The following is a 25,319-nucleotide window of genomic DNA, read 5'->3' on the forward strand; positions in this document are numbered from 1 at the left end:
CACATTTTATCCTCTGGGATAAAGGCCTGTGCCTTCTACCCACAAAGGTACACTAATTGTTTTAAGGGTTGAGCAAATCGTCTCCAGAAACAGATGTTTCTCCCCAGCTCCTGGGGGAAGCAAACCAATTGTCACTGGTACCAAAAAAGCAGGAAGCCCGTCAAAAGGTGATGGAAGAAGAGAGGTATCAAAAATGGAAATACCAATAGTATAGAACACAAGGAAAAAAAATTCAGTCCACTTTGGTCAGGTTGCTAGATAAATTCTTCAAACCATTTAGGAAAGTTAAGGTGGAAAAAGTGTCAGCTCTCAACTTTGGATTAGCTCCAGACCCCGTTTCTTTTCATGGCTCTGGGATCTGGCTGGATCCCTTATATCGTCTTAACTCTGGTAAATGCAAATCCTCTCCAATATTAATATGAGCTTTGTGATGCCCCTGAGGAAATTTTTAGGGGTGAAGGAAATTATATAGACTTTTCTTCAGTTACATTATTAAATTTATTTGAGGTAAACATTCAGAAACCTAGCTCTTAATCTTTGAATTTGTGCTTAAATAGCTTAGTATTTTTCCATGTATAAGTCTAACAGATTTTATTATTCATCATTAAAAGCATCTGACAAGGAGTTCTTGTTGTGGTTCAGTGGAATCAAACACAGCTGTGTCCATGAGGACACAGGTTCAATTCCTGGCCCCGCTCAGTGGGTTAAAGATCCGTTGCTGCTGTGAGCTGTGGTGTAGGTCACACATGTGGCTCAGATCTGGCACTGCTCTGGCCGTGGCCAGCAGCTGCAGCTCCAATTTGCCCCCTAGCCTGGGAAAAGCAAAAAAAAAAAAAAAAAGTTTTTGACAAATATTTGGTCTAATTTATAAACTTGGCCACAAAATCCTTTTAAATTACATTTAGATATGATATACACTATTTTGTTTTCAAGTATTTTAATTTTCTGACTCAATAAACAATGCTTGCACAGATTTTAAACATAATCTTTATAATTGTAAAAAAATCTCCAAAAAGAAAAGAGAAATTATAAATATAGCTAATTCTTATTCATTTTAAACATTCCAGTACTGTAATACATGTGGTAAAACTTCAATATTAAATAAAAAACTTAATGCCCCAATTTAACATGTGATTTTGACTATAAATTTTACCTCAATAAAAATGATTTAAAAACATAAATAGAGTAATTGCTCAATTACAGATTTAAAATTAAAATTACAAGGTAGATTTGGTATTCTAATAGGTCAAATTATCTTAAAAAAGCATATACATAAAATACAATACATATATATACAAATTATTTAGTACAAAATATAAATAATAGGTTTGATTCCATTAAACATTTCTATAATTACTTCTAAAATCTTGCTGAGTTTAAAAGATGCTAACTAATGGAGTTCCCTGTGGCACGGCAGGTTAAGGATCTGGCATTGTTACTAGAGCAGTTTGGGTCACTGCTGTGGCACTGCTTTGAACTTTGACTAGGGAATTTCCACATGCCTAGGGCATGGCAGAAAATAAAAAAGATGCTAACCCATTAAGGAAATAATTAAGTAGCCCATTTCTTTATTCATGCAGCAAATGTTTACTAAGGCTACTATGCCAGGCTCTATTTTAGGTGTTTGTGATATGACTGAAAAAAACTCTGCCCTTTTATAGCTTGTGCTATTATGAGCGGAGATATTAAAAAGTGCATATATATTAAAAACAAGCAAAAATAGCAAATTATATGAAATTATGTGTTCTGTGTGAAATAGAAAAAAAAAACTATTGCAGGATAAGAAGATCTTGTGTGTTGGGAGAGATCATAATTTTTAAAAAAGTGGTCATACTTGGATCTCATTAGGAGGTCACATTTGAACAAAGATTTGAAGAAAATGGAGTTGGTCACAAGGATATATGAAGGGAGAATAATGAATGATACAGGTAGCAGTAAAATCTAGTGAAAAATGTGACTCAGAAGGAGTGACCAGTAAGATAGAACAAGGACCAAGAGTTTTGAAGGTTGAGTTAACAAAATACATCAAGGAGGAAGTTATTGATTTTGTCAAATCCTACAAAGAGTCAAGTAAGGTGAGGACTGTGGTTTGACTTTGAATTTAGGCACTTGGTGATCCTTGTTAAACTTAATAAGAAAGTGTGCATTATATGGTGGAAGTAAAAGCCTGACTTGAGTAACTGAATAGAAAAGAATCAAAGAAAAACAGGAAATTTCAAATATAAGCAACTCTTTCATGGAGTGTTTTGTTGTTTTTTTTTAAGGGCCGCACCTCTGGCATATGGAGGTTCCTAGGCTAGCAGTTGAATCTGAGCTGTAGCTCCTGGCCTACACCACAGCCACAGCAACGACAGATCTGAGCCACTCTTTCGTGGAGTTTTACTACTAATGAAAGCTGAGAAATGAGATAATAAGGAGCAAGTGGGATCTTTAAAATACTTTGTTAACTGTGATTCACAATGCATTTTAAATCATAATATAGGACCCATATATACATAAATTTGCACATTCATATCCCTATTTATACCTAAAACTATATTTTTACAAAACAACATTTATACTTCGTCCTTATGATGTTTCTTTACCTTTCCCCCTTATTCTATTTATTGAAGACATTTTCAGAACTGATTTCACCACTCACTAATGGGCTGTGGTCCTCAATTTGAAAACAAAATAAGGGCGTTCCCATTGTGGTTCAGCGGAAACGAATCTGACTAGCATCCAAGAGGATGCAGGTTTATTCCCTGGCCTTGCTCAGTGGGTTAAGGATCTGGCGTTGCCATGAGCTGTGGTATACGTTGCAGATGTAGCTTGGATCTGGCATTGCTGTGGTTGTGGCATATGCCGGCAGCTGCAGCTCCAATTGGACCCCTAGCCTGGAAACCTCCATATGCCACTAGTGTGGCCCTAAAAAGACAAAAAAAAAAAAGAAAAGAAAACAAAGTGAAACGTCTTTAGCTCTGATTACCTTTGGCTATACATTTAATAGGTGATTTCTATTTTTAACTTTGTATTTATTTATAGTTTTCTAATTATATATAATAACATATCACATTTTAGTGAAAACAGTTTTACTGTTTAAAATTCTGACAATTTAAATATGGTAAAGAAAATAAATATACACTCTCCGACAGTATTAACAGGATGTCAAAATGGTATGATCTTTTCTAGAGCAATTTAGGAATATGTGTCTAAAAAGTTAATAAGCATGGATATCTGTTTGGAACTAGGGACAGACAGGAGGTCTCATTTTGGCACAGCAGAAATGAATCTGACTAGTGTCCATGAAGATGCAGTTTTGATCCCTGGCCTTGCTCAGTGGGTTAGGATCCGGCATTGCCATGAGCCGTGGTATTGGTCATGGATGCGGCTCAGATTCAGCATTGCTGTGGCTGTGGTGTACCCTGGCAGCTGTAGCTCTGATTCAACCCCTAGCCTGGGAATTTCCATATGCCTCAGGTGTGGCCCTAAAAAGCAAAAAGAAGTAGGGGCAGAGAACACTTCTTTGATAAAGTAACATTTAAGCTGATTCTTGAAGACTGAGAAAGAATCAGTCAGGAAAATATGTAAGATAAAATTCTGAGGTTAATAAAATCTAGGTTTCTAGGGAAACCATTATAGGAACCAACATGTATATGTGCAAATGGAACACAGTAAGAGTGATGAGATAAGGGCTAGACGCAAAATATGCAGAAATTCATAGGCCATGTTATGAGATATTGGAATGTATTTCAACAGCCATGTGAAGATTCTGAAGAGACTGAAGTATATTAGATTCTTAGAATAACATCCCTATTGTTGTATGAAGACAGATTGAAATGGAGCAAATGTAGAGGTGGAGAAGATGATTTAAGAGAGCACAGTAGTTATCTTCTGCTTCAAAATAAACCACTCCCCAAATTAGTGCTTAAAATAGAAACTATCTCTTTATCTCGTAATTTATGGGTTATTTTTGACTGGAATCAAAAAGGTGGTTCTTTTAGTCCTGGTTCACTCATGCATCCAGGGTCAGCAATGATTTGGCTTGAGCTGGCTAAAATCAGACAACATTAGCTAAGACAGTTGCACTCTCTCCCATGCCTTTCATCTTACTTCAGGCTAGTTAGTTTCTATTGTTCACATAATGGCTGGTTGGAGTGTCAATACAAAACCTAAGTTTATGGGTGTTTTTTTGGTTGTTGTTGTTTTGCTTTGTTTGTTTGTTTGTTTGCTAGACCTGCAGCATGCAGTAGTTCCTGGGCCAGGGACCAAACCCTTGCTACAGCAGTGACTTCATCCACAGCACTGACAATGCCAGATCCTTAACCCACTGAGCTACTAAGGAACTGGCATGGGCTTCCTGAGACTTGGCTCATTGACACAGAATGTATTCGTTGCAGTCTGTGGCCAAATCAAGTCACAAGGGGGACTTCAAGGAGGGAAGGAGATGAAATCTTTTGATGGGAAGAGCTGTCAAATCACCATGCAGTGCGAAGGGAAGAGTTAAGTGAAGAGTTTAGATTACACGGTTTTCTTGGCAATGTAGAGATAGAGATATCCCCACATTATCCTAAAAATCATGGGAACCACTGGAACTAATCCTGTATGTGTGGGTGCAAAGGGTAGGTCGTTTTCTATACTCAGAACTTGTGGTAAAGGAGTATCTTCAGCAAAGTAAACACATTTATCATAGCAGCATGTCTTAGAGTCAACAATGTTATTGCAGTGGATATTGTATCTTTCTCAGGGTAGCTCAATTGGCCTTGAAAAATGTCACTATCCTCTCAGATAGTAGGGAAGTTAAGAACAACAAACAAACAAACAAAACCCCCTAATCCTTTAAAAAGAAATTCTTCATAATAGTGTGTATTCATGTATATCTATTATGAATGAATCTATCAAAAGAGGCCATACTTAAGGAAAACTCACAGAATTCCAAACACTAAGGAGAACTAATGAGAACTGATCAAAGGAAAAGGTTTCTACCAATTAACCCATGGGAAAATAGAATTGCTATTTTTCTCCAATCATCAGGGGAAGATTTCCCGTAGAGAAATCTCCCCAAGAAGGCTTTAGAAAAAGCATTCAGTCTTTTCTGGTGTGCTGAAGGGACTCAATCCGCATAAATGCAGGAAAGGGAAGGGACCTCGTTGTCTCTGCCAAAGGTAAGAGGAGAGTGCATGGGGGTCTAAGATGCAGGTTTGCCCTGTGTTAATGAGAAAGTAAATTGTCTACTGGGCAGAAGGAAAGGACACTTAGCTTGTGCTCCTTCTGTTGTTTTAAATCCCAATATTTGGGGACATATTTCAGATTGCATGAATGGCTGAATGGAATTAGGTTCATAGAGGAGGAAATATAAGAATAAAAATCAGTGATGATGTTATGTTTTGTCTGGGGTGTGTGATAGGTTGAATAATTAAGACTTTCCCCCTAATAATAATAATAATCTCCTCCGGTTTCACACCTTCAGAGCTTCTCTAAATTAACTGATGCAGGAGGACATCATTTTACACACAGGCTTCTGTTCCCAATGAAATGAATATAAATCAAAAAGAACATGAATCAAGAGAGGTTATTTATATCAGCAGCCTATCACTGAGAATCAAGTCCTAGATTATTGATGCAAATGGAACAGTCTCTACCCCTAGACCAATTTTTTATGCATGTCTTCCTTTTTCCAGTAGGATTGGGTCAGCTCATTTCTGTTCTCCCAGCTGCCAACAGATCAACTCCATATTAAGTTCTGTAGAGTACAACATTGATTTTGCTAAAACATAGGTACCTAGATTCTATTAAAATGATTAACACCAGTCATTTAGGAGAAATAAAGAGAACTAAACAGAACCATGAGACAATACCTGTGACTTCTTCAGAGGTCCAAAATGTCTCAGTTTTAAGGAATTACTAGTTGTCATCTTTCCACTGATTTGCAAATGGAGGTAGTATAAATCTTCTTTGACCCTTTCCTTAACCTCTTCATGTGTATGTGTCAGGGCTCAGCAGAGCTAAGAGAGAGTTGAACTGCCAGGTGTCACAACAGTAGATCAAAGCAACCATTTTAAAGCAACAGTTATCCCAAATGAAAGTAAGAGTGAAACTTTGTATCACTTACTATGACAGCATGATGAGAAAAAGTAGTGACTCCTCACCCTGACCCTAAGCCCAACCATTTCATATCCCCATGAAACTGAGAACTAATCAAGGGCCAGGTGGATCAGCACAGACTTGGAAGTCCTTTCACTGTTGAAGGAGCTCTGAACAGAAGGTTCCAACAGTTTTATGGACCTTGGAGTGAACTAAGTCAGGATGGGGAAGAGTGTCTTCAAGGTTTTTTTCTTTCTCCTCCCATATGAAGGCTTCAGCAGAGGTGCCTAAGGAGGACCTAGGCCCAAGGAGTGAAGATGCTGGGGTGAATATAAACCTGCAAAGAACATGGCTTGCCAGAGGAGTCTGAGTCTTTGACTGCAACTCCCTTCAGAAACTGCAATGCATTGGTTGTACACCATATTTGGAGTGGAGAGGACAGCTCTCCCCTGGGAAGACTGCCTAGGAAAGATTTTGTAATTGCTATGGTTAGACCTGAAAAAAATCACACAGGTTTTTTTTTTTTTTTTTACCAGGAATCAGGTTCATCAGTGTGTATGTATTTTTTAGGTGGAGGGTAAAGTAGAAGGGATATTTTTTTCCCTTATTATTTTATTCCTATCATTAAAACTCTTAAATCCACTTGCTTTATTCAAAACTATTACACAATTGAAATTTCTTTCAGTCAAGTGTCAACCATAATTCTTTCCTTTCTGATTCTTTCCCTTTGTGTGTTGGCCCAGTCTAATATTTCTGTGAATTTGAAGTCAACCCTGTGTCTTAACTTTTTCTTGGGTTTCTCCAAGTCCCTCCCTTCACTTTTTCTAAGCTCTGCAGGGTCCATAAGACCAAGAATGGCAAGTCTATTTTGATGGGCTTCTAAGGCTTGCATGTCTCTCCTTTTCTAGTTGGTGTTGGATTTTGCAAGAGTGATAAGTCAAAATTACTACTGATAATTCCGCTAAGGATGTGGATCATTACAACATTTCATTTACCTGGAGTTGAGATTTTCTTAGGCACAAAATACTTTCTTCCTAGACATTGTGCTTGGAAGTTTGAGCAAAGACTTGTTAATTAGGCTACCAACAAAAAATATCCTATAACCTGGGAAGTTACTGTCTGAGCCAATATTGAAATATCTTTAAATTGGAATTACAGATAATATTTGACATCTTTTCAAATCCTAACATATTTGGTCATTATCTAATATGAGTCTTTTGTCATTTGTCCAGAATTCTCATTCCAACATAGCTCTGTTCTTACCAATCCTAATTTGTATCTTTCCTTCCTATTCTTTCCTATGAATGTCCAACAGCCTTTACCCTTGGCAAATAATCTTCTCTGTGTCTACACTATTTACCTCCTTCCTTAACTGAAGTATATTCTCTTCTAAAAACAACACCCTGTTCAGATGAAAGTTGTGTATTCTTCCACTTTCCATGTGTCTCTAGGCTAAGAAAATGCCAGGGAAAATGTTTTATTAGTATTCTATATTTCTTTACATTCCTGCTACTTAAAGATCAATTCTTTGGTATCTAGTTTGATACCTTCAGACTTAGTTGGATCATTATAAGACATTAAAGTCCACAGGAATGACTCATCTAACAATTTGTCTCATAAATTTGTAATAATGAACTTGAATTCATTTCTTTGATTTCTCCTATGTCTAGGAATTGAGACACTCAGTAAATATTCCAGGTATTTTAAACTCTAATATATTGCGCTTTAAAAATATGGTCTTTTCAGAGTTCCTGCTGTGGCACAGTGGGTTAAATGATCCATCACTGTCTTTGTGGTGGTGCAGGTTTGATCCCTGGCCCGGGAACGTCTATATGCTGTCAGTGGAGCTGAAAAAAGAAAAAAGAATATGATCTTTTCCTTTTAGCTTATTAATTAGATTTCTTTCTGTTACAATCACTCTTTAACCTCATTGAACTATTCAGTCTCTAGACTATTTTCACACAATTATCAATGCCTTATTGTCTTGACACTCTTATCCATCCATCTGAAACCCCCATATCCATAAAGCTAAATACCTATGTCATTATCTTTGGATTTTTCTTTTGTACAGAAGTCTACCTTACTCTAACTAATGTATTGAGTAAATGCCATCATTTAATATTTTAGACATTATAGCTAGATTCCTGACTACTAGTGAAGGGAGAAACAAAAGCTTGATCTCCAACCTAGGTAGACCATGAATATATCACAGAAAACACTGAATGTGTTAGTTTTGCACATTTTTTTCCCTTGAGGAATTTCAGCCATTTTTCCAAAATCTCCTATCCTTAGAATTCTTATTCTCAGAAAATTACCTCATTTATCACTCAACTAAGACACTTGAATAGGGAGACTTCGGTATTCATTAAAAACCTCTGCTTGGTGTTCACATCTCTGATTGATTCACCCTTTAGGAGCCTGAGTAAAAAGGGCTTCAAGAGCCAGATTCCAAAGGGAGAGCTCATAGTTCATGTACCGTGCCTTCTTCATACTTACAAAATCTTCTACTGCTCAGTTTCTCACAGGTCCTTTCTTTCTGTGATGGCCAATTTCTGCAAGCTTTATTTTTTCTACTGCTGGGCATAGTTTCCCACCAAGGTATCACCTTGACATGTGTGCCTTAGGGCCTTATCCTCTTCTCTAACCATTCTCAAGGCCGCTCCATTGTCTGATAAAGAAACAGAATATTGGCAAGTGAGGATGTTCCAGAAAATGCAAAATCAAATTTTACAATAATTAGAGAAAAAGGAAGTAAAAGTTTTGATATTCTAGTCTATAGTCAAGAGTCATTAGAGGGGGTTCCCGTCGTGGCTCAGTGGTTAACGAATCCGACTAGGAACCATGAGGTTGCAGGTTCAGTCCCTGCCCTTGCTCAGTGGGTTGACATCCGGCGTTGCCCTGAGCTGTGGTGTGGGTTTCAGATGCGGCTCAGATCCCGCGTTGCTGTGGCTCTGGTGTAGGCCGGTGGCTGCAGCTCCGATTAGACCCCTGGCCTGGGAGCCTCCATATGCCACGGGAGAGGCCCAAGAAATAGAAAAAAGACAAAAAAAAAAGAGTCATTAGAGAATTTATCTGGTATGTGATTGAAAATGATTTGGGGAATTCTTACAAAATGTTTTTTTTTTAGTACCCCTAATATTGTATTAGTACTGCTACATTATTTCAGTTACTACAGTTTATAAACATGGCATTATTAATATCTTATTTGCTTGCTATTTGTCTCCTTCATTAGAATATAAGCTTCATGGAAGTAGAGACTATTTTTTTCACTGCTGAATTCAACAAATCTTCAATTGTGCTTAGTAGGCACATAGTAGGTACTAAATGAATATTTGTTTAATGAGTCCAAGAATGATAGAGGTAAGTCATCTATCTAAAGCATTTCTTCTTCTGATTCTTATATAAGCCAAAAGGACTGATTCTTCATATTTCATCTGGGGAATGGACTCTGTCTTTCTACACATAGCAATTAAGGCTGCTCAGACCATGGTGACAAGTAACCAAACTTTTACGGTGACAGAGTTTCTCTTCTCTGGATTTCCCCAAATTGAAGATGGTAGCCTCCTCTTCTTTATTCCTTTGTTCTTCATCTACATCTTCATTGTTACGGGGAATCTCATTGTATTTTTTGCAGTCAGGATAGATATTCGTCTTCATAATCCCATGTATAATTTCATCAGCATTTTCTCACTTCTGGAGATCTGGTACACCACAGCCACCATCCCTAAAATGCTCTCCAATCTCATCAGTAAGAAGAGGACCATTTCCATTATTGGTTGCCTCTTGCAGATGTACTTCTTTCATTCACTGGGAAATTCGGAGGGAATTTTGTTGACTGCTATGGCCATAGACAGGTATGTTGCCATCTGTAACCCTCTCCGCTACCCGACCATTATGACTCCCCAGCTGTGTGCTCAGCTCTCTGCAGGCTCCTGCATCTTTGGCTTTCTTGTGTTGCTCCCAGAAATTGCATGGATTTCCACACTGCCATTCTGTGGGCCCAATCAAATCCATCAGATCTTCTGCGACTTTGAACCTGTGCTACGCTTGGCTTGTACAGACACATCCATGATTCTGATTGAGGATGTGATCCATGCTACTGCCATCATCTTCTCTGTCTTGATTATTGCCGTCTCATATATCAGAATCATCACTGTGATCCTGAAGATTCCCTCTGTTGAAGGTCGCCAGAAGGCCTTTTCTACCTGTGCATCTCATCTTGGTGTCTTTCTGATGTTCTATGGCAGCGTATCCCTCATGTACCTGCGTTTCTCTGCCACTTTCCCACCAATTTTGGACACAATTATTGCACTGATGTTTGCAGTTCTTGCTCCCTTTTTCAACCCTATCATCTATAGCTTGAGAAATAAGGATATGAAGATTGCAATTAAGAAGCTTCTCTGCCTTCAGAAAATGTTTAATGCATGTGCAAGTTAATGTCAGATCATAGGCATCTCTCACTTTGGATGTTACCCAAACATACTAGATAATAAAATTAACATGTAATTCATTTATTATACTGATAGTTTCTGTTTACTTATCCCAATTCTTCTTCCCATGTAAAATTATCCCATTTATGGATTCAATTAAGATATTAAGAACTATCTGTTTAGACTTTCACAGATGGATAAATAATAGAAATATTATATTTAAGCCATTAAAATATATTTGAGTATTCATTTTATTGTTATTCATTTTCTTGAGTATTTATTTTATTGTTCATGAACATGAATTTTATTGCTAATATATTTTTTAAATTATATTATTATTACATAAGAATTAGTAACAACTGCAGATGATAAAATATGTGGTGAGAAATATAAGATCTGCAGAAGAGGTTTAGGTTCATATTTCACTGGTACCACACACTAACTTGAACAAATTAATTAACCTCTCTGCATTTTAGTTTCATCAGCTATGAAATAGATGTAAAAGTAATATGTATTAAAAGTAGAACCTCATATAATTATTATAAAAATTAAGTGAATTGCTCTATGCAAGTATGCTCAAAATAGAGCAAGTGCAAACATAAGGGTTAGCTATTATTATTCGTCATTAATTACTTTCATGTATTATGGATGTTTTAAAGAATGTTATAGTAAAGAGTTATATATTAAAAATAAAATCTCATGCTTAGGAATATTTATCTATGATTATTATTCATAGTGTTTTTGTTCCTATTATTTTCCTGTGGCTAAGTGGAATTAAATGTTCATTTTACTTTGGCTGTTTTGGTTGAATTCATCCAATTTGATTGAAGTAAACTATTTTATTGAAAGAAGTTTCAAACACACTCTGAAGTGATAGGTAAATGGATAGGTGCTAGTTAGATAGACAATGGATATAGGTAGATATACATATGGACTTTTTGAGCTAATTCTCTTGATTTCACTTTTGTTCCTTTTTAAATATGTTCATGCATTGCCCAAGGAATTCATGATGGCTGTTGTTTTTTTTTTTTTACCTTGAATTGCCATATATCACATTGCTTTTAAGAAAAAATAAATAATAATGTATTTGATTGGATCTAAAGCATCAGGTGAGTCTGTCTATTGAATATTCCAGAAATGATCAAAGATGTGTATTTAAAAACTAGCAACAATATCAGAGCATACAAAAATCAAAATAAAATAAAAAATATTATAAGTACTGGGGAAAAGAGAATACTCTCAATTGATATTAAAACTTGAATTGTTTCCCCAGTATGAGTGCATTTGAGGTCCAATTGAAGATAAAATATATCTACCAGATATTGGACAAGGAAATATGATAAAAGAACCTAGGGATTAAATGAATGTAATTCTACATGTAAGCCATGAAAAAAAAAATCAAATCTTGGAAAAGCAGATGCTGAGAAACCATGATCCACTTGGGAACTTTGGACAGAGGAAATAGAATCAAATTGAATAACAGTGGAGCTGTCCCTCGAGGAGTGTTCAGAGATGTGTACAAAAAAATAAAGCTGAAATACACAAGTTAGAACTGTTATGAAATACCCAGGTAATCTCGGGTTTCTAAAACAAAACCAGAAAAGCACAACTTCTTGGCACAACAGCAATCATCTATAACTGATATTAGACTTCATGGCAGATGCTCCCATATTTGCTATGAGCAATCAGACTGACACTTTTCTCCAGTTAGTTTTTGTATCCATATATGTAGTCATACACATAGACACACACAAACACACACAAACAGTCTTTTTATTTATTTATTTATTGCTTTTTAGGGCTACACCTGTGGCATATGGAAGTTCCCAGGCTACAGGTCTAATTGGAGTGACAGCTGCCTTCCTACACCACAGCCACAGCAATGCCAGATCCAAGCTGCATCTGTGACCTACACTACAGCTCATGGCAATGCCAGATCCACAACCCACTGAGCAAGGCCCGGGATCAAACTCACAACCTCATGTTTCCTTGTTGGATTCATTTTTGCTCTGCCACAATGGGAACTCCCCAGACAGTATTTTTAAAATCACTTTAGTCTCCTCTTACACTGCGTGTTTCAAGACTATTAACTGTGTTTAATGAATACCCAATAAGTACTTGAAATACTAAGTTAAAGAGTGATTGAGAAAGAGACAGAGAGATTTAAGGATTGGAATCAAATGCTCTTTCATGAAACAGACTCTAATTTTAAAAATAATTAAAATAATTCAAATTGAAATGTTCAATGAGATTTGTGAAGATAGTATCTATTATTATAGACGCTGAAAAATAAAAAAAACAAAGTAAAATAGAATGTAAATATAGAAGAAGAGATTGAGCACTGCAAAAAAATGAAAATAATGACTTAGAGAAAAACTGAAGGAGATATCCCAGAAAAAAAGGAGCCAAATGAATGGCCAAAGATTAAATGCAAAGGAAGAATATATAGGAAATAAAGTCACTTATTTTACAAACCTTATTTGTGATTATAGAAATATCAGAGACAAAGCTGAAGAAATATAATAACCAAAATTAATGGAAATTATTCCTGAGGTAAATACTTGGATCATCAGATCAAAAGAAACTGTTTCATACAAGCCCTAAAACTGTAAAATTCTTAGAAGAAAACGGAGGAAAATCTTCCTGCCATTGGTTTTTGCAATGACTTATTGGATGTGACACAGGTAAAAGCACAGGCAACAAAAGTAAAAAATAGACAAGTGAAAAAAACAGACAAATGGGACTACATCAAACTAAAATCTTCTACACAGCAAGGGAAACAAGCAACAGAAGGAAAAGGCAACATACAGAATGGGAGAAATATTTGCAAACTGTATATCTGATAAGGAGATAATTTCTAAAATATAGAAGGAAATCCTACAACTCAAAAGCCAGACAACTCCTCAAATAACTCAATTAAAAATTAGGCAAAGGAGGAGTTCCCATTGTGGCTCAGTGGGTTAAGAACTGACATAGTGTCTGTGAGGATGCAGGCTCAATCCCTGGCCTCACTCAGTGGGTTAAGGATATGGCATTTCTGTAAGTGCCAGCATAAGTCACAGAAGTGGCTGGGATATGGCAGCCCATAAAAAGGAAAAAAAAAATAATGGGCAAAAGACTTGAAAGACATTTATTCAAATATGACATATACTTGGCCAACACATATATACAAAAAGATGTTCAACATCATTAATCATCAGGGAAATGCAAATCAATACTACAATAAGGAGTTCCCTTCATGGCTCAGTGGTTAACAAACCCAACTAGGATCCATGAGGATGGGGATTTGATCCCTGGCCTCACTCAGTGGGTTAAGGATCCAGTGTTGCCTTGAGCTATGGTACAGGTCGCAGACACAGCTTGGATCCTGCATTGCTGTGGCTGTGGCATAGGCTGACAGCTGTAGCTTGGACTCAACCCCCAGCCTGGGAACTTCTGTATGCCACAGGGGCAGCCCTAAAAAAAAAAAAAAAGAAAAATTACAATAAGATATCTCCTCACACCAGATAAGATGGCAGCAAACAACCGAAGATATTATACGCTGGTGAGGTTGCAGAGAAACTGGAAGCTTTAGTGGCAATGTAAAATGGTTCAGCAGTTATGGAAGACTGTATGGTGATTCCACAAAAAATTAACAATGGAAGTATCATATGATCCAGGATTCCCACTTCAGGGTATATATTTGAAAAAATTGAACTCAGGATCTCAAAGAGATAGCTGCACTTCCATGTTCATTGCAGCAGTATTCAAAATAACCAACATGCAGAAACAACCCAAGTGTCCATTGTGAGATAAATTGATTTCAAGAATGTGGTATATGCACACAATGGAGTATTAATCGGGCTTTAAAAAGAAGGAAATACTGTCTTTGCAGTAACACAGTTAAATCTGATGGACATTGTGCTGAAGGTAACAAGTCAGTCGCAGGACAAACACTGCATGATTCCACTTATATGAAGTACCTAAAACAGTCAAAATCATGGAAGTGGAGAATACAGTTACAGTTGCCAGGAGCTGAGGGGTGAGGGAAATGGGAAGTTGTTCATTAAGTATAAAGTTTCTGTCATGATAGATGAATAAATTCTAGAGGACTGCTATATAACATATTACCTATAGTTAAGAATATGGGAGTTCCCATCATGGCTCAGTGGTTAACGAACACAACTAGTAAGCATGAGGTTATGGGTTCGATCCCTGGCCTCACTCAGTGGGTTAAGGATCCAGTGCTGCTGTGAGTTGTGGTGTAGGTCACAGAGGCGGCTTGGATCTGGCGTGGCTGTGGCTGTGGCTGTGGCTAGCAGCAACAGCTCCGATTTGACCCCTAGCCTGGGAACTTCCATATGCCACAGGTGTGGCCCTTAAAAGACAAAAGACAAAAAAAAAAAAAAGAAGAAGAAGAATATGGCTTTGGGCACTTCAAAATTTGCTGAGTGTAGATCACTGTGTTAAGTGTTAAACACACACACACAGATGATAAAACCAAACAAACCACGACCAAAGGGGGTACAAGGAAATTCTGGAAGGTATTGGATGAGTCTATTACCTTTATTTTGATGTTGTCATGGGTGTTTGAAGTATATTCAAACTCATCAAACTGTATACATTAAATCTGTGTGGTTCTTTGTATACAAATTGTATCTCAACAAAACTGTTAAAAAGACTATCATGCTATGTTAAATTATTAAAAATGTAATTATGAGAGTTGAAAATTTTAAATTTTAAGAAAAAATATGTAGGAAATTAGACAAGGAAATTAAGCCCCCAGATCATTAAAAGAACTGAAAGTATGTTTTGCCATCCCCAAATCTGATATTTATTTCTGAAATATGATATCATGGAATCATCTTGGAAGATTACATGATGAAATCAATTAGCTTTGCAAAAAAATAAGAATTTAAGAGTTTTTAACATAGCAGTAGATTGAACACATGCAGGACAGAATAATCCAGTGAAAAAGCTGAGATGTTGATTGTCAATGGAGAGGTCAACCAGACCATTGGGAAATGTTTAGAGTAGGAAAGATTCACATGCATTTGTAGGTAGCATGAGAAAAAAAAATAGCAATGTGCCCTCACCTCAATATTGGCCCAAAATTCCAAAGACATGATTATTATAAATTAGTCTTATTTTCTACTATATATTTATTCAACATGTTTTCCTGGTGTCAGTATATTTCATTCAAGCCTTGTATATCTCTATGCTCATTTCAGAAGAATAGGACCATGACAAAACTATTCTTTAGATGGTGCCCTAGTAGCACAGCCAAGGCAATGACCATGGTGCTGAAGAAAGTACCATATGATGATCAGAAAGATGAGTGCAATCAGGAAAAAAAAAAAGAAAAAAAAAGCAAACGACTGACAATTTTGATCTAGAAATCTAATGAGAAGAAAGAACAGTGAGAAGCTTTCTGCTAATTAACCCCATGAGGGAAAGTGATGCTCTTCTCTGTGTGTAGGGGAGAAATCTCCTATGGAACCCACTTCCCCTTTCTGTTATTCCCTGGGGTACCTGTGAAGATAACTACAAGTCTGCTTTTCCAGAGTCTTAAGGGATATCAAGGATGCAGAGACCTGGACAGACAGAAGAGTGCCTGTGGTCTTTGGCAGAGGTAAGTGCAGAAGATTTAGGCTTGGCAAGAAGGAGTTCACTCACCATGCACAGGAATAATAATCTCATAACATGAAGACTTCATTCTGAAGGAATGTAGAGGCTTTGAATGTGGGTGAGAGGCCAAGGAAAGTTTAGGAGGAAACCACCTGCTGTGGTACTGAGTAGAGATGTGTATGGAAGAGGATGCTCCATTTAACATAGTATGGTGTCATGTTTTGCAAAGTTATTTTTTCCAGACTTGATTAGTACTCTCATCAAAATGGAATACTTTGCCTTCCAAATCATCCTCAGCTTTCTTTGTTGGATTATCTATGACCATCTTGTGGGTTTAAATATAATTACACCCAGTGGCCGGGTTCCAAGTTAATTTCTTTGACACCAACAATATTTTACATGCTAATTCTGTTCTAGTTGCTGTGAGAGTTAAAAACTAAATCTATACTGCTCTAAAGGAGGAGCTCATCCTAGAGAAGATAAAACAAGTTGATGATTATTATGCAACATGACAGATATGGTACAGAAACTCCAGTGTAAAGGTGCCCAATATCTTGAAGTGTTTACTATGTTTCTGATATTCTCTAATCATTTAAAATATATTTACACATATTGGTATATGCAGCCAAGTGTCTGTAGGTTGGAATATGTGACATGAGATATAAGTGCATGGATTTAAATTGACTTTGTTCTTTAACAGCCGAGAAAATATTTAACTGGTCTATGCCAAATTTTTCTCATCTGTAAATGGGGTTAATTATCTTATCTCATTAGAGGATTAAATAGGAAATATATACTTGTGCTGGCCACAGTCAGTGATTTAATATTATGTAATATACTATACTATTTTCTATGTATGAAATATTCATAATACTACATAATACAGTACTCTTGAATTTATAAAATGAATTATGCTACACTGTCATTGTTATTACAAAATGTCTAACCATTCTCAGAACTGTCTGAGCTAGTTTCCATTAGTAGTTAGCAGACAGAGTGTTGCTTAACATGGTCAGAAGAGTGGAATGGTAGGGGAGGAAGCACAAAGCCAAGTGCAAAAGGAGAATGAGAGGTATGGTGAACTGGATTTTATTACACTTTCAAGAAGCTTGCTGGTAGGCCATGTTTGAGTCCTTTGTAGACATGTATTTAATCTTACAGTATCCCTATGAACAGATACAATTCTAAATATCATTTTGCAAATGAGTACTTGAGAATGAAAGATTAATTTGCCAAAAGGCACATAGGTAGGAATAGGCTTAATGGGAATTTCAGTGTAGACTCCAGGTGTACATTCTAATGTCCTAGAATAGAGATCTCCAAAGAGGAATGTGCAAGATGCTCCAATTGGGTGGGAAAAGAAAATAATAGAACATCTATTGCATTTACTTTTTTTTAATGCTCCTTACTTTTGAAATGTATTGTTGTATAATAGAAAAATATTTTGAATTATTATTTCATAGTGTAGTTTATGTGCCTAATTTTAAATGCAAATACTGGAGTTCCCTGCTGACCTCGAAGTTAATAATTTGGCATTGTCGCTATGGTGGCTCGGGTTCAATCCCAGACCTGGGAACTTCCTCAGGCCACTGACATGGTGAAACAAACAAATTAAATGCAAATACTTACATTAGAAGTTAGGCTGAAAATACTCTTAACTATTTTTTTGTTTTTACACCATTGAAAACATTCAGAGACGTCTATTTCTGCAATTTTGATGCTGGGGGAGTAAGTGAGAAAATACAGAATCCTGGTCAATTTTTACAATAGTATGGAATTAGGTGGGAAACATAAAACTTTCAAGTTACTCCTTATTAATTCTAGTTATTTAGCTATGCAGCTTCTCTCTTCACTTCCTTGTGAGCTGGTGTGTGCCTTCCTCTACTCACAGGTAGTTCTGCTGGGGATATGGAGAGCAGAAACCTATCAGCAGTGACTGAATTCATCTTCATTGGCTTTCCCCTGACCCAGGATGGTAGTCTCCTGTACTTCTTTCCTTTGCTTTTCATCTATACCTTTATTGTCATTGGGAATCTATTGATCTTCTTTGCTGTAAGGCTGGACACCCGTCTCCACAATCCCATGTATAATTTCATCAGTATCTTTTCCTTTTTGGAGATCTGGTACACCACAGCCACCATTCCCAAGATGCTCTCCAATCTCATCAGTGAAAAGAAGACCATCTCTATTACTGGCTGCCTCTTGCAGATGTATTTCTTCCATTCACTTGGGAATTCTGAGGGGATCTTGCTAATCACCATGGCCGTTGACAAGTATGTTGCGATCTGCAACCCTCTTCGCTATCAAATGATCATGACCCCCCCGTTTATGTGCTCAGCTCTCTGCAGGCTCCTGCATCTTTGGCTTCCTCATCCTGCTTCCTGAGATTGTGATGATTTCCACACTGCCTTTCTGTGGTCCCAACCAAATCCATCAAATCTTTTGTGACTTGGTCCCAGTGCTGAGTCTGGCCTGCACAGATACATCCATGATTCTGATCGAGGATGTGATCCACGCTGTGGCCATTATCCTTACTGTCCTAATCATTGCCCTGTCCTATATTAGAATCGTCACTGTGATCCTGAGGATTCCTTCTGCTGAGGGTCGGCAGAAGGCTTTTTCTACCTGTGTAGGCCACTTCACAGTTTTTCTGATATTTTTTGGCAGCGTGTCCCTCATGTACTTGCGTTTCAATGCCACTTACCCACCAGTTTTGGACACAGCCATTGCACTGATGTTTACTGTCCTTGCCCCATTCTTCAACCCCATCATCTATAGTCTGAGAAACAAGGACATGAAGAATGCAATTAGAAAACTCTTCTGTTTTCAAAAAGTGTTGAATACATCTGGAGTTTAATTCTGAGCCGTAGATCCCCTTTCATTGTTTTGATGTTTCACTAAAAGATTAAAACATGAAATTACTCCACACCTAGTTCTTTGTCACACTGAGCTTTCTGTCTGTCATCCTGATTATTTTCCTGTTATTAGGAAAATGTGTTTATACACTGTGTCATCAAGAACATTATTATGGGGGTTAAAGTTTTCTTTTCTCTTCTGAAAAGTTGTAAGTAAAGGAAAAAATTCTCACCATTTAAGAGGGTTAGCATTGCACTTCAGAAGCTGGCTATGTGCTTCAAAGTATTATGTTTTTACTCAGGTAATAGATCTTGGGAATATTTTCTATTTAATTACGGATCATAGATAACCTGATTAGGTTTGCCCAGAAGACATATAATAAAGAGCAAGAGTCATACTTATGGAAGTAAATTATAATTATAATTATATAATTAACTCTTCATTATAATAATAAGCATATATATTTAGTAAGACTAAAGTATCAATATTGCAAGACATTTTCATAAGAAAACTAGAATGCAGAATACTATTTACAAATATACACAGATATGAATTTTATTTACTGCTTGCCTTTCCAGGGCTAAACATTCTTTTTTTTTTTTTTTTTTTTTGGTATGGCCACACTTGTGGCATATAGAAGTTCCCAGGCTGGAGACTGAACCTGTGCCTCTGAAGCAAACTGAGCTGCTGCAGATTGAAGACCAAGGTGTGGCAAAAAAAAAAAAAAAAATCAGTACAGGCAAGAGAAGTGTCTATTTGGGAAACATTTTGAAGTAATCTTTTTTGATAAAATTGTTGGAAATTCCAAACAGAATAACATAGGTTGGGATAATGGTTAATCAATGATTAATGGATATCTGGACTGATTCTGTTCAGCAAGGGGCTAGTTTAGATGTCTGTTTCCTAGCCTTCCTTTGGTGGATGGCATGCTAAGTAAAATTGGGACATCTTAGCTTCAAGTCTGAATTTAGGATTCCATAAAAAACTGAGGACAAAGTACACATTAGTGATTGCCTGTAATAGATTTCTGCTACACCTGTATCTGCCATAAGAATAGAATTTTGTGTCCTAACAAAGAAACTGTTAAAATTAAAAGGCCGATGATAAATGCATCTAAGGGTGGAGAGGAGGCCTTTTTAATACAATAACAAATTTCAGTTCTATGTGGAATTTGCAACTGTATCCAGTGATTTTGAACATGAATCAGATTAATCATAACTAAAAAACAGATAAGCAAACAAAAATATGTCAACGAAACCTCCACTTGGCCAAGGGTCGCATTTCACGGCTGTATGGTAGCCTCCCCCAGGATATATGCATTCTTGTTCCATTGGCAACCAGAATTCAAACCTGTTATGTTAGCATTGTTTCCAGCAGTAATATGTTGGAAAAGAAAATGGACCACAGGCACAGAAGAATCCACTGAGAGATCATAGATTATATGTAATAAATAAAGCTATCCTACCCCACTGAAAAATTTGCTATTATCAATTGTTTTACAACTATTCAAAGTAAAGGAAGACAAATCAAATATTTAAATATAGTTTGTCAAATCTAAGTGTGTTGATTTCTACAAGTGTCACAAAGGATTTGATATAGTACAACAGTTTCTACTTTTATTGTGGTGCATTTTTAAAAAAGAAGCAGGAAGAAGAAACTTTCTCTTGCTTCTTAAAGCAATGTATTTACTGGAATTAGAGAACAAACAGGCTGTGTAAGTATATCCTTCCACACTGCTGTCAGGGATGCCTGTCTGCCAACCATTTACTTGAGTTAAACTGTGACAGCTTCAGGATTCAAGACCACAGTTAAAGCTAGTCTCTAGGTTAACAAAAGGGGGCACTCTCACCATTTACCCTTCATATCTCTACATTTCCTGGATAAGGACAAATACAGACAAACTAATTAAGCATTCCTTTTTCTAAAAGAAAATTGTCACTCTCCTTTCTTGTTAATTTATGCTTCTCTCATAGAAATGATTATTTCTAAAAATAGTGAGCAAATGAGTCACAGCTTATGTCTTAAAAAATAAACATGCTAAATGTTGCTGATCCTAAAAACAGATAATTACCACAGGATAAAAATAGATAATCTAGATTAAATTGCATATTCAAAGAAATATGTAAGATGTTTCTTAGCATTAAATTTCTGCTATAGTAATACATCCAAGACAAACATTAAGGAATAAAACTTCCCTGATTTTCAATGGTTAAAAAATATTGTGAATGTATTGTACACAAGAGTAGTTAATATAAAATTGGCTTACAAAGTATTCCAATTTATCAAATACCATTATTAGATGGAGATGAGGAGAGAAGCTCTCTTGTCCATCTTCCTAACATTGCAAACCCTTGAGCTATGCTCACTAAACCACCATTTGTGTATGTGCCAAGGATGTGGCACCACTGCTATGGTACTCTATCAAAAACTTCTAAGATATTTTCCATAATAAAGATAAATAGGCAAAAAAGTAATGTACATGTTGCTGCATTTTACAATGTTTACAACACACTGTAAACTACCTTAGCTTGAGCCAACAATATTCTCAGTTATACAAAACATTTTTTCAATGCTAAGGATGTGTAATTAAAAAAAATACTGAAGTTAAGGCATCAAATTTAACTTTATCATTTTCTGTTTAAAATATATTTTCAGGAGTTCCCGTCGTGGCGCAGTGGTTAACGAATCCGAGTAGGAACCATGAGGTTGCGGGTTCGGTCCCTGCCCTTGCTCAGTGGGTTAACGATCCGGCGTTGCCGTGAGCTGTGGTGTAGGTTGCAGACGCGGCTCGGATCCCGCGTTGCTGTGGCTCTGGCGTAGGCCGGTGGCTACAGCTCCAATTAGACCCCTAGCCTGGGAACCTCCATATGCCGTGGGAGCAGCCCAAGAAATAGCAAAAAGGCAAAATAAATAAATAAAAATAAAATAAAATATATTTTCAAAACTCAGAATTCAGAAATCTGGTACTTTCAGAAATTCCTTTGCTGAATTTCTCATATTTGTTTAAAAAATGCTGCTATTTATTATGAGTTTTTAAAAAGTATTCATCGTAATGCAAATAACTAAAGCAGAGAAAACGTGATGTGGATAAGAGATTGGAAACCAAACTCATTTAGCTTGTACATTTAAAAAAAATACAATACAACTGTCTGTTAAAGGTCCCTTGGGAAAAACTTCTTATGTGGTCTTATTCAGCAACAAACTGATGTGTACCAAAGGGCCAGGCCACATGATAACATGAGAACCATGAAGATGTGGAAACTGGGACCACCAGGAAGACGTCTTAGACTCACAGACATGGAGAAAAGACTTGTGGTTGCCAAAGGGGAGGGGAGAGGGATGGACTGGGAGTTTGAGTTAATGAAAACTATTACATTTAGAATGGATAAACAACCAAGTCCTATAGAACAGCACAAGGAACTATATCCAATCTCTTGGGATAGACCATGATGGAAAATCATATATATACTGAGTCACTTTGCTGTGTAGCAGAAATGGACACAATATTTTAAATCAACTATACTTTAATTTAAAAAAAAGCCCAGGAGGTTGTCTTTTCTGTACACACCTAAAATAATGACATGAACTAAAGGTGTTCTCTGGAAGGCAGTTATCCACGTAAAATCTGGCTTTATATTCAAGCCATAGAAGGGCATAGGGACTAATAGACTTACACACAGAGCATTCATGACATTTTGCCTCTTGTTCTTCTTTGTTTCCCCCATTATGTTAGCAATGCACTTGGCTGAAGTTTCGCTATATCCATGGTTGTTTTCGTGGACATCTTTCCTTTTCATACTAGAAAGTGCTGTTTTGAATTCTATAGGGTTCTGAGGTTACACTGCATTGATTTTCTGTCTTAAAACTTTTTTTTTTTTGGTCTTTTTGTCTTTTTCTAGGGCTGCACCAGCGGCATATGGAGGTTCCCAGGCTAGGGGTTGAATCGGAGATGTAGCCACCGGCCTACGCCAAAGCCACAGCAACGCCAGAGCCGAGACGCATCTGTGACCTACACCACAGCTCACGGCAACGCTGGATCCTTAACCCACTGAGCAAGGCCAGGGATCGAACCCACAACCTCATGGTTCCTAGTCAGATTCGTTAGCCACCGAGCCATGACGGGAACTCCAAAACTTTTTTTTGAGCAAAGAAAAGTTTCTTGCAGGGTCACGCAAGGAGAACTAGGTGGCTCGTGACCCCCAAACTGCAAACTCCTGTCTTAAAGCTTTTAAATTCTATACTATAGAAGTGTAAAAAATGCTGTCTTCAATACACCACAACAATGTTACACTGCAGGATTCAATTAACGAGACATCTTATAATGTATTGAATTCAATTTCCACCATTTTTTCCTCTCTGCTGAGCTAATGCGGTTTTATACCAAGCTGAATGCATTGCAACACACTGATACTTCCGTCCACATTTCAGCCTTGGAGTCTTATGTGAACCTATTTCATGGATGCATAACAAGAATGTAATTAGTGGTCAAATCAACCATTCATCTGCCCATCTGATGTCTTCCATTTGGCAGCCTTCTCCGCCAGAAAGATGTTTTTTGATGAGTCAAATCCTGCGGCATAAATCTGTAAGGCAAAGGGAAAATTCTATTCACCTATGATTCTATAGGCAAATATTGATATAGTGATTTGCATGCATTCAGTGCGTATCAGAATTACTTTGACTTCCAGGAAATATGTCAGTTTAAAAAAAAATAATGGGACTTCTGGTCAGCTGACAAATCTGAAACATCAGTATTGCTGTCACGAGCATATTTAGTTATCACCATCTGAACCCTAGATAAGGTGTATGCTGTGCTACACTGGTCTTTGCTGCTTGTTGCCTTTGCTGCCTGAGGAGAACATGCATTAAGCACAGTTATGCTTCTCCTCATTTGCCTTAGATCTTAGAACAAAGCAAATCTACTTTCCTCCTTCCTTTATCGCCACTTGGGAAACACACATTATACTCTGAGATAATGAGTTCACCGTATTTTATTGGTTCTTTGGATGGATGATTTTTTTGATCAGAAGAAACCATGATCTTGACTCTTTTTCAAATCTTTGTTCACTGGTCATGAGCCCTAGAACACTTACATTTTTTCGTCTACTAGTTTATTATAAAAGATACAACCTACAAATCACCAAATGGAAAATATGCATGGAGCAAGTGTGGCGATAGGGTGGGTCATGGGTCGTCCCTGCCCTCTCTGAGTGCAATTCTCTCTTAGCTAGTCCCTCTGTGTTCACCAACCAAGAAGATCCACATTTTTCAAAAGGTACTTAAACCAAAAGGAGAAACCCCAGGAAATTTATTTGCAAAATACAATACATTTCTAACAAAAAAATTTCGTAAAACATGATCCACTCTGTATAACATAAAACTACTCTGAAGTTGACCACAAAAGATTAAGATCAGCAACTCTGCTTCTTAACTAACTGGAAGAAAATGGTGACCAATAAATGTTTAATATCTATATTCTGTTTGCTTATTCTGAAGGCATACTTGCCCCAATCCCACTCTCTAGTACTATGTTTGTGCCATTTAGGAGTGAGTGTGTGTGTGTGTGTGTGTGTGTGTGTGTGTGAAGTCTACATTGCTCTACATTGGAATCTGAATTTTCAGGCATATGCTGCAGCAGTTAGATAAAGGTTAATGTACATTGAAGATGAGCATACTTTGCTAGTAATAGCAAATAGTCATAAGTTGCCCTAAGAATTACAAAAATATTTTTAAATATTATAAATTTAAATCTATAAAGAAATTATAGAGGACTTTAATGTATGAAATGTACTGGTTTGTAATGTAATATTAGTGATAAATAAAAATAATTAGAAAATATGAAAATTCAATGGAAGAAATAAAGATTTGAATGCTGGAAAGCTAATATAGAGTTTTGACTTGAGAAAATATCATAAATTCAAAGGAAAAAAGATATTTTCCTATAGAATAGTTTACATGGAAACTAAATCCTAAAAATGCAATGTTAATGAAATTTAAATTCTAGAAATAAGAGAATGGTAGCCTGAGGAAATTTAAACATTTAAACATTTTTACAACAGTTAGAATAAATTACCTTAAAACTTAAAAAAAAATCAATATGTTTCTAACTAAAATGGAATACATTGCATTATCTATATTTCAAAAGCCATAGACTTAAGATTTATGAGAAAAAATATTGCTCTGGCTGTGGTGTAAGCTGGCAGCTGCTGCTCTGATTTGACCCCAGCCTGGTACCATATGCCATAGGTGCAGCCCTAAAAAGAAAAACAGGAAAAAAAAAGATAAGAAAACCAAAACAAAACAAGTTCCTATTGTGATTCAGTGGGTTAAGAGCCCAACTTATATCCACAAGGATGCAGGTTC

At 36.7% G+C, this 25,319-nt stretch overlaps 2 protein-coding genes and 1 pseudogene across 2 annotated transcripts; 2 read left to right on the plus strand and 1 right to left on the minus strand.

Annotated features, from left to right (window-relative positions):
- Positions 1-9,549: 9,549 nt before the first annotated feature.
- LOC125128857 (olfactory receptor 6K3-like) lies at positions 9,550-10,530 on the plus strand. The gene has a single exon (XM_047783002.1). It carries the CDS (start codon positions 9,550-9,552, stop codon positions 10,498-10,500), a length of 951 nt encoding a protein of 316 aa, XP_047638958.1. The 3' UTR covers positions 10,501-10,530.
- A 7,469-nt stretch (positions 10,531-17,999) lies between these two features.
- LOC125128706 (olfactory receptor 6K3-like) lies at positions 18,000-18,957 on the plus strand. Its single transcript, XM_047782884.1, is given in 2 exon segments — positions 18,000-18,419; positions 18,421-18,957. Coding segments are annotated over 2 exon segments (948 nt in total). The 5' UTR covers positions 18,000-18,008.
- Positions 18,958-23,191: 4,234 nt separating this feature from the next.
- LOC125128707 (E3 ubiquitin-protein ligase pellino homolog 1-like) lies at positions 23,192-23,705 on the minus strand (annotated as a pseudogene).
- Positions 23,706-25,319: the final 1,614 nt, after the last annotated feature.

Source organism: Phacochoerus africanus, chromosome 6 (assembly GCF_016906955.1).
Source record: "Phacochoerus africanus isolate WHEZ1 chromosome 6, ROS_Pafr_v1, whole genome shotgun sequence".
Classification (NCBI taxonomy): domain Eukaryota; kingdom Metazoa; phylum Chordata; class Mammalia; order Artiodactyla; family Suidae; genus Phacochoerus; species Phacochoerus africanus.